Source organism: Neopelma chrysocephalum, unplaced genomic scaffold (assembly GCF_003984885.1).
Source record: "Neopelma chrysocephalum unplaced genomic scaffold, ASM398488v2 Primary Assembly neopelma1_67, whole genome shotgun sequence".
Lineage (NCBI taxonomy): Eukaryota > Metazoa > Chordata > Aves > Passeriformes > Pipridae > Neopelma > Neopelma chrysocephalum.
The window spans coordinates 169,936-184,936 of NW_020897726.1; the positions used below are offsets into that span (position 1 = coordinate 169,936).

Below are 15,001 nucleotides of genomic sequence, written 5' to 3' on the forward strand. Positions count from 1 at the left end.
GGGGGGCAGGGAAAGGGAGAAACATTCAGATCATAAAAAAATGCTGCTTTGAAGTAGTGAAGAGATTTTCATAGGGCAAAGAGTCCTCAATTTAACATACCTTTTTATCATAAGAGAAAGTTGCATTGCATTTGATTTCTGCATAATTCAGTAATACATTAGACCATTGTGAAGGTGGAACATGTTACACATGTTTTTGCAGGGTGCCAGCATTTAGTTGCTGCAGAGGAGAAGCTTCTGTGTGAGGTGCCCTTGTTAATTTGGCACAGTTAGGCAGCACCTACGACATTCTTATTAAACCAGCAGCAATGTGCCATTCCTAAGAATAAAAAAAAAAAGGAGGTAGATGTTTGAATTATTTTGGTGTTTCCCCCCACATCCTCCTCTACTGTACATCATGTGTCTAACTGCTAGAAAAGCAGTGGTGTTGGCCTAAATTTCCTCTAGTAGCAAAGAGAATAATCAATTAATAAGAAAGAGAAAAACCCTTCTTGGCATTGCCTTTTCCTGATTATGTCATTCCAGATCATCCTATGCTCACAGCACATCAATACTCAACCTGTGTATACCTAATGTTGTTGCAGTATATCTCTGTGTCCTTTTATCTCTCTCTCTCTCTCTCTCTCTTTTTTTTTTTTTTGGTTACCATTCTGCCACTGATGCTGTCGGTGAGATGAAAGGCAAAAAACAGCTATAGTGCTGAGTAATTCACATTGCTGGATTTTTCTCCCTCAGAAGGAACAACTGATATCTTTTCAGTGATATTTTCTCATATAAAATGTTTCAGTTTTCCTCTTCAGGGTGCGTAGAAATATATGTTTCTTCTTATATTCCCCCAAAACACTGGACAATTCTATTAATTCTTAGAAAATAGATTTCTGAAAAAAAATAAGCAATGTAAATAATTCAGATCCCCAGTCAGAGAACTTGCACAGGTAGAGTTGTGGTAGATAAATACCAGAAATTTTTGATGGCATGTTTAAACATAACTAGAGGGAACTATATTTCATAGGCAATCCTTAAAGTCTAAAATTCTTTAGTGTGATGGTGTAAACACAGTATATGTGTTATGGGCACAAAATTACAGCAAGAGTGCTTACAGCATAAAAGAATGCTGCTTTTTGCTTCTGTCTCACAGCACGTTCATACTCATTGAACAACATAAATGCAGACGTAGTAAATGCTAGGTACTGTTTTTCTCTATTGTAATGTTGACAGAGAAGCTTTGGCCAGACTTGTCTTGTGGCTTAAGATTGCGTCATGGCTTTGTGTCCCAGGCTGTGCTGAGCTGTGTTGCTGGTCCCCGAGGTGCTCAGCCCGTGGGTGTGGGCAGGACAGTGCCCAGTGGCCTTTCTTCAGAGTGCCCACGGCCGTCCTTTTGAGCTAGGGTGCCACAGTGTGGCCTTGTGCTCTAGCAGGGATGCCATCATTGTAGTTTGGGCAGTGGGGGTTTTGGGGCAAATGCATTCTAATGCTGCACAGCAAAGCAGAACGGTCAGTTTGCAAAAATAGTCATTTTGTTATGTGCATTATTTGGCTAGAAGTGTGTGTAAGATGCCTGTGACTGTAGCATACAGCTATTTTAATGCCTCTGCACAAGAGGGGAAAATTACTGTTCTTCATTGCCTTAAAGCTTCTATGTGCCGTGATGTGTATTTGAAGGGCTCTTTACATGCCCTTTTTTAGGAAAATAATATAGAAGTGAGAAAAATATTAAAATCTTGAAAGAGTGGAGGAGTTTGAGTAACCTTGACGTGGTGAATATTACTTTTTCAGCTAAACTTTCTCCTTCAGATCTGATCTGCTCAAAGAGTTGTTTCGGTACAGTCCCTTGACTGAGAGCAATGTGTGTATGTCACATCTTAGTGCCTGTGTTTGATGAGACCTTATCCAAAGTAGCATTCCAACATTTCATTGTATCTCCACAAGTACGAACTGATCATAAGTCTACGATAATTTGTGGTGCGGCCAGAATAAACACTGAACCTGTGAGCAGGTAGTTTTAATTACTCACTGCTGTGTTTCCAGTCTTACAGCAAGGTGCTTCCACCAGCATCTTCCAATTAGGGCATCCACTGTGAGCTCCATAGAAGAATCTCTTCACTTTTTCTTCAACTTTTGGTAACTCACCATTTTGTAACCAAAGAGAAAGGTGTTTCAGTTGCCAGAAAAGCCTGTATGCTAAACATGCTTTCCTGTACGGGATTACATTTTCTCCTGAAGAAAGAGGGAGAGCTGGGCTGGCAGGAGGCGATGGGAGGGGAGCACAGGAAGACTCTGCGCTGGGAGACTGGAGCCTGGGGCTGGTGGGGAGCTGTGCGTGCATGTACCTGGAACTTGCACAACCTAGTGATGAGCCTCTGAGGGAAAAAATAAACTGGAAAGGAACAAATCATAAATAATGCAGGAATTATATATGCCTATTTCTGGCAGAGCTTTTTTGTCTGTGTCCAAAGACTAGAGAAGCTGTTAGTATCAGAAAAATTACTCTCTAGCTTGTTTTAGAGAAGATTTTGAATACAGGTTCCCATAATGTCACCAGATCTCCTCTCCTTTACTCCCTCAACAGAGCTCTGTTTGCCTCATGGCAAATTATTATAACAAATCTAGGCCATAATCTACTTTTTAGTGATAGCAGTAAACTAACTGAAGAAGAGCTGACAGGGAGTCTGTGCATCTGACACAGTTTATCAGGGGGTTCCTGCAAGGTTGATGTTCAGAGTACTCTCATCTAATATTTTCATTAATGACTTAAAAAGTATTTGTTTATTAATGAAATTTGCCAGCATTACAGTGCACAGAAGGATCAGTTGGAGAACTGGCTATTTTTGACCAGTGAAGTAAACAAAAATGGGATAGAAAAAATGGCAACTTCTTACACTAATTGTAGGTGTTTTTACTGTATGATGGAAGTTCATAACTTGAAAGTTCCACAAGAAAGTGAAGATCAGTGTGTAGTAGTGGAACAGGGAATGACAGGATGGAAGAGAACTGTGGTCCTAGAGTATACTGGTCAAATTACTTCCTGTGGGTTTTGACCAGAATTAATGTTACCGTATGAGCCTTGATGAAGAATTGACAAATTTTTTGAATTTCTGTGTGGTTTTGATTGCTCTGGATATCTTTTTTTGCAGCAGTGTTATGCTGTCACACTGAGTTGATAGGCATTGAGAAATATTTCACTTTCCTGTTTTAGCATTGCTTGAATTATGAAACCCTTCGGGGTTTAGTAAAATGTAGTATCCTCTGTGGGATAACAGGGCAAGATAATCAGTCCTTATATATAATGCATTTGCCTGGCCTAATGATCCTACAGGCTGGCACTTTTAATGTACATTTGCAGTAGCATTTTTTATATCTGATTATCTCCCTGCTATTACTAGCTTACTTTCTACATAGATTCTGCTACCAGGAAAAAGAAAATTAGAAGTGGCAGCTTTCTGCATTAGGAGTCATTCCCAGGTCATGTTTTTGCATATACTACACTAGAATGAATCTCTGATCATGATTCATGTAGGATTTTGCAGGTTAATTATCTTGTCTCCTTTTTCTTTGTGACAAAAAAAAATTAATCCAGTGGGTTTAGCTAGTCCTGGAGGGGAAAAAATTGTCAGAAAGTGGGAGTCTTCAAGAGCTTAAAAAGTATATCTTACTGCGGATATGGGCCCCAGTGATAAAGTCCTGGTTCTGCTGAAGTGACAAGTCGAGTGACTTTGTGACCATCAGGAGTCACCTCTTGTGTACTCTGCTGCAGTCTTCACATGCCCCAGAAGGAGGGCAGCTTGAATTTGCAGAAAAGTCTTGCCAGACTGTGTTCACCTCATGAGTTATTTTCCATGAGCTACAACATACAGCATACATAACCAGAAAGTGGTAGCAACTAAATGTTCGGTAATCTCAGACCATGCAAGGACTGAGTATAACTAAGAGAAATTAATTACTGCTATAAAATTAAAGAACTTATAATCACTTTGTAGATGCTCTTACTAAAAAATGAAAGTATCTTTTTGGGTTTAACTTAATCCCTTTGAGGGGGAATTAGCTAAGCAAACAGAAGCTGCTGTACTTCTGAAGGAGCACTTCCATGTAAGACTTCAGTGTGTTTTAGCTTGACATCTTTACTTTCTTCATCTTGACTTCTGTAAATAGCTTTGCCTAGACATGTCTGTTGTTCCCTATGGATACCAACCTGGCACTGTATTATATACAGTAGGTTAATGTTTCTAGACACATTCACAAGCTCTGTGAATTTTCACTTAAAAAGGAGTTTCTGTTATTCAGAAATAATGAGCCAATAAGGTGTGGTATTTTTCTCCATTTTCCTCAAGACATTATCTTCTGCTGACTGATTGGTATCCATGTACGTGTTGTGTTTATAGAAGCGTTGTAACTCACATGCTTATAACTTGGCTTTAGACTTGGGGTAAGCTGATGACCTGATGAGACAGATTAGTATGGGTAGATTTTAAAGTATGTTCATACTGTCCCTTAAAATGTTTACTTCCATTTCCCTGGAATAGGCATGCAGGAATGGGGCAAAATGCTTGTCATTAAAAATGACTTGACATCATGACTAAGAGACACTAGGCACTGCTACAAGAGCTGACTTAAAAGACAACAACAGAGTAGGCAGGAAGAGGTAACCTGTTCTCCTCTGCCTCATCTTTGTCTGGCAGCTGATAATTAAAATAATTTTCTCTAATGCCAAGGTAAGGCAAGGCAAGTCAAGAGGCTGTTTCCCAAGCAGATGCCAAGGCAGCTTCCAGACCAGATGGTGTTGTGCTGGCATGAGCTCTCTGTCCACACCCTGCAGCTATGTTCGGAGAGCGTCTTCTGTCATAGCTACTGGGCAGTAAACAGAAGCCTCATTTGGCCTCTGAACCGGGAAGCTGGGCTGATATGTTGTGCCATCTGCTGAAAGCGCCTACTGTGAGTCACTGACGGCAGTTGGAGTGAGTCGCCCGTGTGCAGGATCCTGTCACATACATGTGTGTCTCTATTTGTTAAGAGCGCTGGCAACAGTCTTTAAATATGGGCATTTTGTGGGGAAGACTTGGAAGCGGTGATGCTTTATCCTAATTTTGGAATCCATCTCTGTGATTTCAGAATTTGAAACAGCGTTATAACCTAATGTGACTACAGCTTGTTGGCTCTGAGGTGTATGAGTACATGTGATAGCCGTCTTCCTACAAAGGGAGGGCATCCTTCACGTTTTCGAAACGTTTGGCTTTTGGGCATCTGCAGTACACCATAGGAAGGTCCAGAGACCTACTCTGCAAAGAGGTGGTGCCAGGGTCCCTGGAGTTGTTACTGAGCTGCGCAAGAGCCCCACAGCTGGCCCCCCACCAATTGCTGAAGCACATGTCAATGAAAAAAATGTTCTCTCTCATTGCAGTTACACAGGTCAAAGTGCCATTTTGACTTTTCTTTTTAAAAATAGAAACCCATCCCTAACAAGTCGTTTTCTGCTGTAGTAGTCAGGAGCAAGTGTGCATTTTCTTCTCCTGTTGCTATTGTTCATGCAGTCTTAGTTATGCAGTTTGGCAAGTAGTGGCCCCACAACAGGTAGCTCTTTAAAAAGCTACTCATTATCTGACGCTTCATGGAGTGGTGTCTTGAGCCTTAGCTGGCCTTTTGGGAGCTTTCTGCTGTAAGGAAAGAGGGAGATGTATTACTAGGATTTGAACTAGACCAGCAATCTCTTTTCCTTTGGATTAATGAGTGTTAAAATAGGAATATGTAGAAGAAGGAGGTACCAGAGTGTAGCATGATGTTTACTGACCATCACCTCTCCTAATAGCAGAAAATGGCTTACTTGAAGATCTGATTCAAAAGCAGATGAATGTGCATCCTTATTTTCCTCCCCTGGGAAGGTCATAGTGTCTCTGAGGCGAATAGCAAACACTGTCAGTGTGTGGTCATTCGACGCTTTCTCCACTGTGACTGCAGAGAAGAGTGAATTGCCACGATTACTGCATGTCATGGCTGTTCTTTTGCTTTACTTATTTCCCCCTTTATTATGAGTATCGGTTAATGTGTTTTTCATCTCTTTTGTGTCTACTCAGCAGGTGGTGCCTCTCTGATTAGGGACAAACTATCTCAAAGGATAAATATGAGGACAGATTTTACTTCTATTGCTAACATCTATGTCTTCTCATTTTTTAGTATCTTTGGCACATTACCTTCCTGACAGGCTGCAGGGAAACTTGTGCTGGCATGGGCAAAAAGGTTGCATCTTATTGGCAGTGAGCTGTAGCAGTTCACAGGGCAAATACCCCTAATTCAGGATTTTGCTATAATTATGCAAATGAAGCATCAAGATGAAGATTATATCACAAAGTGACCACTATCATAAAGATTAATTTGTTTTAATCGACCCTGGGGTCGTTCTGATTTTTTTCTTCTATTTTTTTTGTAGGCTGTTATTACATTTTTATCTCTCCAATTCAATAGACTCCTTGTTAAACAACTGTATATTTTGTATTGCCCTTGGATGTCACCAGTAAGGCTGAGAAGTTTCATGAAGGAAGGATGACTTACTGATGCAAGGAAATGGACAAGAGTGCCAATGGCATTGGCAGAAAATTTGCCTTGCGTGATGCAAACCACAGCATGAACAGTGGCTGAGCACCTTCTGGGGGCAAAAATGTTGAACTTGTCTCTGCTGTAGCATTAGCATGCCCTTGGATATGGTGTGAGTGTGTGCCTGTGTGGGTTGCAAGCTTGTGTCACAGGCATTGTCACCAGGCTGACCTTGTCTCATTTAGCCTAATTTCTTCCCACACTCCATACTGGCCAGGTTCAATTTTAGAGCAGAAACGAGTAAATGTGCCGGTCACACTTATGGCTGGCATATGTTAGAAGAGCGGTCTGATTTCCTCTTAACTTACACAAAACCATTCCCCAGTAGCTGACAAAGGCCGGTGTGGAGGTTTGATTTGCTGAGATGGGCAATTATTGCCTGCTTTTGAGAGAGCAGAGAGACATTCTAATAGCTACAGGAAGCCAATAGCTCTTCACAAAACACCCTTGATATTCTGGACTGAACTGCTGTTGATGCTAATTTCAACTCTTCCCTCTGGGGGAAGTCTTAATTTTCATATGAGACCAGCATATTTTTAGGAAAAAAATTAAGATCTTTTTTTCAGCTTCTATCTCACTGCTACAGATAGCAACAGAGAAGAGAGAAAACCCCAGTCCTTAGGGAGTGGTTCCAAGAGCAGAGGAAAAGAAGAGAGATATAATGATTACATTTAGTCCTTTAGTGGTCTTACATCTCCCATATACTGTGATTCCTCCTCTAGTACAGTGTATTTTTTTACAGCACTTGCTATAAAAGAGCTTTAGTACATGTCAAACCCAACATAATTTCAGCCTCAGCAGTACAGGAAGGCAATGACAGTAAACTTCTTGTCCAAAGTTGCATGTGCTCTAAAGAAAACATTGACCTGTAGGGTCCCTGACTCTCAGTACAGAACCATAGAATCATAGACTCATTAAGGTTGGAAGAGACCTCCAAGGTCATTGGGTCCGACCTTTAACCAAACACCACTATGCCAACAAAACCACAGAACTAAGTGCCACATCTGGTGGTTTCTTCAACATTTCCAGTCTCAGAATTTGTAGCTTTAAGTGCTTCACTCTTCACCGATTTTATGAACTGTTGAAAATGAGTCTTCCCTATAGACAATATACAATTTATACCCTTCCCACCACATGCTACATGTTACTGGCATGTTTTGTCCACTTGATACATGGTAAGTGTGAGAAAAATCTCTTTTACCAATTTATAAAACGGCAAAAAACACTTGCAGGACAAGGAAACTTACAGAAGAGAATCCTTTATTTGCAGCGCTGGGTGCAGTCCCAAGCCACCCGCCTGGAAAAGCACACCCCCCTCGAAAAGCACGCTCCTTTTGTACTCTTCGGCTACCCAATATCTTGAATATTCAGCAGGTAACAGGTATTTTACCTTAAAGGGTAATTTTCAAATCGGCGGGTGGGTGTCACCCTCCCGCCTGATTGGTCCCGCCTGATTGGATCATGACGTACCCCCCTGTACTGTACAGGGGGCCCCCCTGTACCGATTGATTGATTGATGATGTACCCCCCTGTACCGCACAGTGGGGGTTCTTTTTGCACACAAAGACATGTGGCCGGTGTAAATTTTCCATCTATATATTGTATCCTACCTCGACCGCAATATTCCCTCGGCGTGCAGCCCTGACGGGGCCTTTCACCTTGCAATCTTCACGAGGCGCCTAAATATTCCCGAAATTAAATGGGAGGTAAGAAAAAAAATCCCAACACCCCCTGTTTCCCACTTAAATAAATTTACTTATAATAAAACCGGATTATTTTATTTCTCATAGTAAGGAGTGCTAAGTAATCACTGTTCTCAGAGCCATCCAGTGCTTATGCCATCTGATGTCACTGCATCACCTCCTACTTTCTTGCTGAGATTATAAAAATCCTCAGAACTTCACTTAGGACTATCCTCATAGCAGGATTTCTTATGCTGAAGAGTTCTCTTCAGAAAGAAACCAACACACCACTAATGCATTAAGTACTTGAAAAAAACCTATTTTCATTTGAAGAAATGAAGTTAAATTTTATTAACTGAAGTTGATTTTATTAACTGGTTTGAAGGAACTTACATTATGGTGATAGGAACATAAGTACATACATAAAAAATATCCCTTATGACAGCATATAGAAGTGAATGTTTTGTAGTGATAAGAATTGGTCCCTCAGACTGAGATCACAATTGTGTTTCTGTCTCCACCAGAACTACCATGAACTTTAGTAGATCAAAGAGTTGAGTTGAATTGATTTGATTGAAGTTGTGTGTCTGAGTTATATTTTTCCCAGGCAAGAATTTAGAGATGTTTTTCTTATATTTTTCTTTTCTAGATCTGTATGTGTAAATTTTTTCCCATGGATTTATTACAGAATAAATTAATTTGGAGGTACTGCCATGGGGCATTTATTTGATTCTCATTAAGAAGATCAAAACACACTTTTGAGCCACAGACTGGATTCTTAGTATGAAAAAATGCTCCTCCTGTTTGCAAAAACATGGTTTTGCAAACTAATGGAGCCTGAGATTCTATTTCTGGTACATATTAGCTACATTTTCTGAGAACAAACCAATTTGTGTAATTACTCCAAAATCCTTCCACAGCTAGAACTCTCTACAACTCCGTACTGATAGTCTTTTCAACATTATTCCCATATTCATGCACTTATTCCAGTTATATCTTTTACAGGAATACTGCTGCAAGAATTCTCTTTAGAGAGCATTTTATTAGTCATTAGGTTTTAGATCATGCACAAAATTCTGATTGTTAATTTTGTTATTTGCTTATTGGAGTTTCTCTTCGTTTACTTCTTATTCATACATTCCAAAAAGACCTGAAAGCCTTAAGCAGTCTCATGATCCTGTAGTGGGGGACACCCTACAGATTGAAAGAGAGAAAATCTCAAATGAAGAGAGCTATAGGTAGCTAAGATATAGAAGTAAATAGGTGTAAAAAAGGAGAATAAAATGGAGAAAATAAGCCAAGGTTTCAGCAAAAATAATGTAGGGTCTGAAATCTAATGTAACTTGGGATGTTGGTGGCGGAAATGCATGTGAATGCAAAGCAGAAACTCAAACCACCTCCTTTTCACTGTACTAGGTCTGTGTCCCAAACCCTTTTTAGTCCTGAGAAATGCTGGTCCAAGGGTGATGGGTTTTACACCTTCTGCCAGACACCCCGTTGTAGCCTGGTGCAGGTCAGCCCCAGAGCTTCTCACCAACATGAGACAGAACATTACCTGTGTGGCACCAGTTTTCTTTCAGACATCTGAGCAGAGAGGTGCCCATGATGGGCATCATGGTGGTTACTGTACAGGTCAGTTTGGTGAAGGTGTTCTGTGTCTGTACCAAAGGCAAAGATGCCAAGATAGATAGGCAGTGGAGCTGGCTGCAGTCACTGCAGCAAGTGGAAGGAAAAAGTGGTATGTAGAAGAGAGGAAATAATGAGATGGAATGAAACTGGAGGGAAAAAAGTGTAACACTTAACAGAAGCTATGCCACAGGGATTCTCTCGCTGAGTGAAGGAAAAAGCCTGCCAAATAGTGTCACTTGTAATCTGTTAGGTGAGGTGTTGCATTTCTCTGCAGTGCTGCTGCTGTTGCTGCCTCAGATGTGCTGCATTGGTGCTTTGGGGTCTGGCAGCAGCATGGCATGCATGGACCTTCCAGTGAAGATTCTGAAGAGGAACTAGCAATTTCCAGTGATCAGGCTGAGGTCAAGTCCCTTTCCCTGCAAGCAGCTATGCTGTGATAAACAGGCTCCTATGCTCTGTTAAGGAGAGGACCTCAAACCAGTGGCATCCATACTTTGTAGCTGCTTTCAAAAACAGTTTGCACATCTTGTAGAAAACAGAACAGGCCTTCCCAATCAAAATACAAAACTACCTACAAATTCTATGTATTTTCTTGCCTTTTGCCTCATCTTGAAAGTTTTTTTCTTGTTTGAAACATAAAATCCAAGAGCATTTAATGTCAGATGTCTAAAATGACTGTGCTATGCATCATACAAGTGACTGCTGGCTTGTGAAAAAGTTGTAATTGTAATGCCTTTCCCTCTCTTCAGTAAATGGACATAAATATTCACATTAGGCTAGGTAGACTATTCACACATTTGATGAAATAAGTATTTGCAAATAAATACTATTTAAAAAAAAGCGCACTGAAAATCTCCTTCATAGTCCTTTAATCAACATTAGTGCATTACAGCATAGCTGAATTTGGTAAGGCACTAATAGGTAAGTTCTTCTGAAGGGTAGAGTGACAGTGAGAATTTAAGGGAAGTTTGGATTTTTTTTTCTAATTCTGCATACAAGTATTGACATGGTCCAATACTGAACAGATTTGGTGCACGTGCATTAGGGCTTCCATCCCTATCAGTGAAACTAGGGGGACTTTTTGAATAGGGTCTGCTGGATTTGATTTGAAAGGTGTATATTTTATTTGCAGAAGAGGCAAATATTCATTTTTGTTGTATTTCTTCACTGCTTAGTTACACTTAGAGTTTCCATTATTTTTGTTGCCCTAGTGACTACTTCTGATTTGCTCTTTTTTTTAATGAAGCATAACATCCTCATGAGAGGAAGAGGAGGAGCAAATACTGATCTCTTCTCTGTGGTGACCAGTCACAGGAGCCAAGGAAATGGCTTAAAGTTGTGTAAGGGGAAGTTTAGGTTGGATATTAGAAAGAGGTTCTTCACCCAGAGGGTGGTTTGGCACTGGACCAGGCTCCCCAGGGAAGTGGTCACAGCACCAAGCCTGACAGAGTTCAGGAAGTGTTTGGATGATACTCTCAGGCACGTGGTGTGACTCTTGGGGATGGTCCTGTGCAGGGCTAAGGGTAGGACTCGATGATCCTTGTGGGTCCCTTCCAACTCAGTATATTCTGGGATTCTGTGATTATTATTTGGTAAAATACCTTTCTCCTCAGAAGAAGGAAATTGCCTTACCCTCAGAGCAGAGTTCATCTTGACCGATGTAGCCATGTGCAGAGCAGATGCTGAGCCTAAGCCCCCTACTTCCAACTCTTCCTGGTCAACGAAGAAAGATAAGCACTTCTGCAGTAATTTGTCTCTGAAATCTGTCTCAGGATGTCAGAGATTTTACACTGAAAATATCTCCATTCAGTGTAGCGTGTCAGGATGGTGTTTATCTAAGTACAAAAGCATGGCTAAAAGGAGAAGGGATGAACATCCTTGTGAGTGATAGTCAATTCCTGGTGTCATGTGAGTGGCTTGGATATGTGTTTATGGAGAAACAGTGTTTGACAGTGTGGTGTGTGATACTGTGGGATGTCCTGTGGATTTACAGTCTCAATTTCCAATTTCAGGGAGGAGAACATTGCTATTATCAGGGAAAAATTCGAGGAAATCCTGTATCATTTGTTGCCTTGTCAACATGCCATGGATTACAGTAAGTCTGCTGTTTTGGTTTTACTGGACTTTGTTTATTACTCTTTTAAGGAAAGTAAAGCTATTTATAATAAAATAATATATGTATAGAGTAAAATAAATGGTATTTATTTTCCTACTAGTTTGTCACCAGTATTAAGTACTCAATAATCTTCAGAATTTCCTTTTTTTTTTTTTTCAAACTGAGTACTTATGGCAGTGGCCAGGTGTTGTTTTAAGATAATTTATTAGAGACAGCAGAGTAGAAATAGCTGAAAACATCCTATTCTACAAGAATGAAAACAATACCAGTGTACCATTTGGAAATTATGTCTTTTCCTCTTGCTACAATGATGTATATTATCTTTCTTTTCTAATCTCTTTACAAAGAAAATGTCAGTTTAGAGTTTATTTTGTACTATGCTTTTTTTTTTAAACATAATTGCTGGCCTTAAGTTGTGGCATTGAATAAATACCTTTGATATAGTAAAATCCTGAAAAATCTAGAAGGAAAGACATAAAATGGTGCAATAATTTTGCTTTGAATTTCATAATTTCACTGATAATATAGTTAAAGCATCTGTCATCTGAAGGTTACATTAAGCTGTGTTATTGATTGTACAGCTTTTGGACCTGTCTGCTTTTGGTACTATTGAATGATGCTAGTCAGGTTTTCAGAGCAACCAAGCAACTTCAGTGCCTGTTGCATCTGGGAATTACAGAATCTCAGCACTTTTGATACTGAGATCAGCTTGAAAAGTCACAGCAGCAAGTGAATCTGTGTGGAGGTTATGTGAGCTTTGCCTTTTTCTGCAGAAACAGGGCTTAGCTGATGGAAATCTTCAGCCTGTTGTCTATCTTCAGCTATTCTGTAGTTCTGGTATCAGCCATATAAGTACATATATTTAAGTAGTGTTATTTAGTAGTATATTTAAGTAGTATCTTTCTTTTATACTTGTATGTTCTTTGTTAAGAAGGGCGAGAATGGATGCAGAAGGCTTGCATCCTTGCACTTACCTGTGCAGCTCAAGAAACTTGAGCCCAGTTTCAGTATGGACAGTGAGTCTAAAAATAGTAGCATCCTAATGCATCCTGAGCCACTGCATGGCTTCCATTAGCAATGATCCATTAGGTCTTGGCCCCTGCTAACTCCTAGGAGAAAAAGCAGGAAGGAAGGAGAGCCTCCATCTGTCCTTCCCTGCCTTCTTTTTGTGGGTTTATTCTTAAGACTGACCATCCTGCTGCTCTGTATTCTTAAATGGCCTGATATTCAAATTGGTCAAAATGATGCATCAAAAATGATGCATTTTTTTAATTGTGTGATTGAGCTCTCTCTTGAGAGTTATCTTCCCCCCCTCAACCTTCCCCCCCCTTTTTTTTTTTCCTGTTACAATAAAGTTTCAACAGAGTTATCCTTCATACAGTCTTTCTCCAGCAGGCTGGTAATTCAAGCATCCAGTATGAGAAAGTAATGCTTTCCTGAGCTGTATTAAACTCACGTTCTCTGACACTGCATTTCTGTCATTACAACTAGTTCCTACACAGTCGAATTTAAATGATAAGTAATTATTAGAAACTCACACTGGCAATCAGAGTTCCTTCGCTTCAACCACAGTTTGGAGTGCCTCGCTGGAATAAGGGAATCTTGGAGGAGTTGTCTTCTGATAAGGTCTACAGGGCAGGACATTTGCTTTCATGAATTTTAAGAAGTGCATAAGACAGAACAGATGCCTTTAATCGAATAACAAGCTTCATATTCTCGAAGTTCATGCCAGTCTTTTCTCTTGCATATTAGTACCTCTGGATCTCGGCCAGTAACAGCAGAATTTTTCATACGTGTGAGAAAATGTAGGGGTTTTTTAATCATAAATTATAAGTTCTTCTGTTGGTAATGTCTGTTTTGTGTGCTTCCTTTTATTAGTCAAATTAATCGGATGACTGGCTGACAGAATAGTTAAAATTATGAATGTCTTCTCTTAATGACTTTGCTAATGACAAAGGTACCTTTGCAACCTTAACTTCCAGCGAGCCATTTTGTTTGGATTTTTGTTGTTGTTGTTTTCTGTGGGATGTGCAGTAACCACGGTTTCCTATGGGTTAACACAAAAAAGACTTTGAATGCAAACACAGCGGTTGCTGGGATATAAATAAGCTATAGTCAGGCAGCCCTGGGTTTGGAGGAGAGGGCACAGGCAGCAGGCAGGTCTGGGATTTTGCTGCCGGCTGGTGGTGAATGTTAAAACTGCCGTTACTGCTGCAAATTTGACTTTCGTGGCTACAGGTCTGATTGTTTGAAGATTATACATCATCAAAATGCAGGTTTTTGAAATGGCCCATGTTTTGGTGTTGATTTCTCTCTAACACATCCATGACCATGGGGTTTATTCACAGCACACTGGGCTGTTGAAGTTGTTTGGAAAAGAGCCATTAACGCTTTGAGAGGACAGGCCAGATCTATAGGTCAGCTGTGACTATTATTGTTGTCACTGTTGAGTGACTTGATCAGAGGTCAGTGCTGCTGGGTGCAACAGTCTCATGAGAAGCTGTTTGCTGATAGAGCTTTGTCTTGCAGACTGTGCTTAACAAAAATTGCAATTAGAAGGAAATTTTGCCTGATAAAAAGCTACAGGATATTCCCCAACCTCACCTTATTCCCAAGCAAAGAAGCTTCAGCAGGTGCTAGAATATTTCTCCTAAGCTGTGTAGACAGTATTTGTTTCTAAAGAGTAGGCACAGGTAATTTGAATGGTGAAACAGCTTTACATTTTAGAAATTACTCATGCTTACACTTGATGTATGTTATACAGTCAATAACCCAAGATACTTCTGTAAATGTCAATTTTGCTGATTAGGAAAACCTGCTGCATAAAAGAAAAGAAAAGTATCTGGTTTTGTTGTTTATAATTCAGTGTTTATTTTGGGTGTTTTTAAGAGTAATGCAAATAAATAAATAATCTTGCTTTCGTGCTGCTGTTCAGGGCTATGTGCCTAGTTTGAGTTCACAGTTCATACTTTTGCCCAAGCTTAAAGACCTT

The 15,001-nt window shown here is 40.1% G+C and overlaps 1 protein-coding gene across 7 annotated transcripts in view; it reads left to right on the top strand.

Moving 5' to 3' along the window:
• ADAM22 (ADAM metallopeptidase domain 22) overlaps positions 1 to 15,001 on the top strand; it is a 132,937-nt gene that overhangs the window by 62,683 nt on the left and 55,253 nt on the right. For all 7 annotated transcript variants that reach the window (XM_027684638.1, XM_027684639.1, XM_027684640.1 and 4 more), the window contains one exon: positions 11,906 to 11,988. In XM_027684638.1, the coding sequence (XP_027540439.1) occupies positions 11,906 to 11,988 (83 nt within the window). The remainder of the gene's footprint in view (positions 1 to 11,905; positions 11,989 to 15,001) is intronic.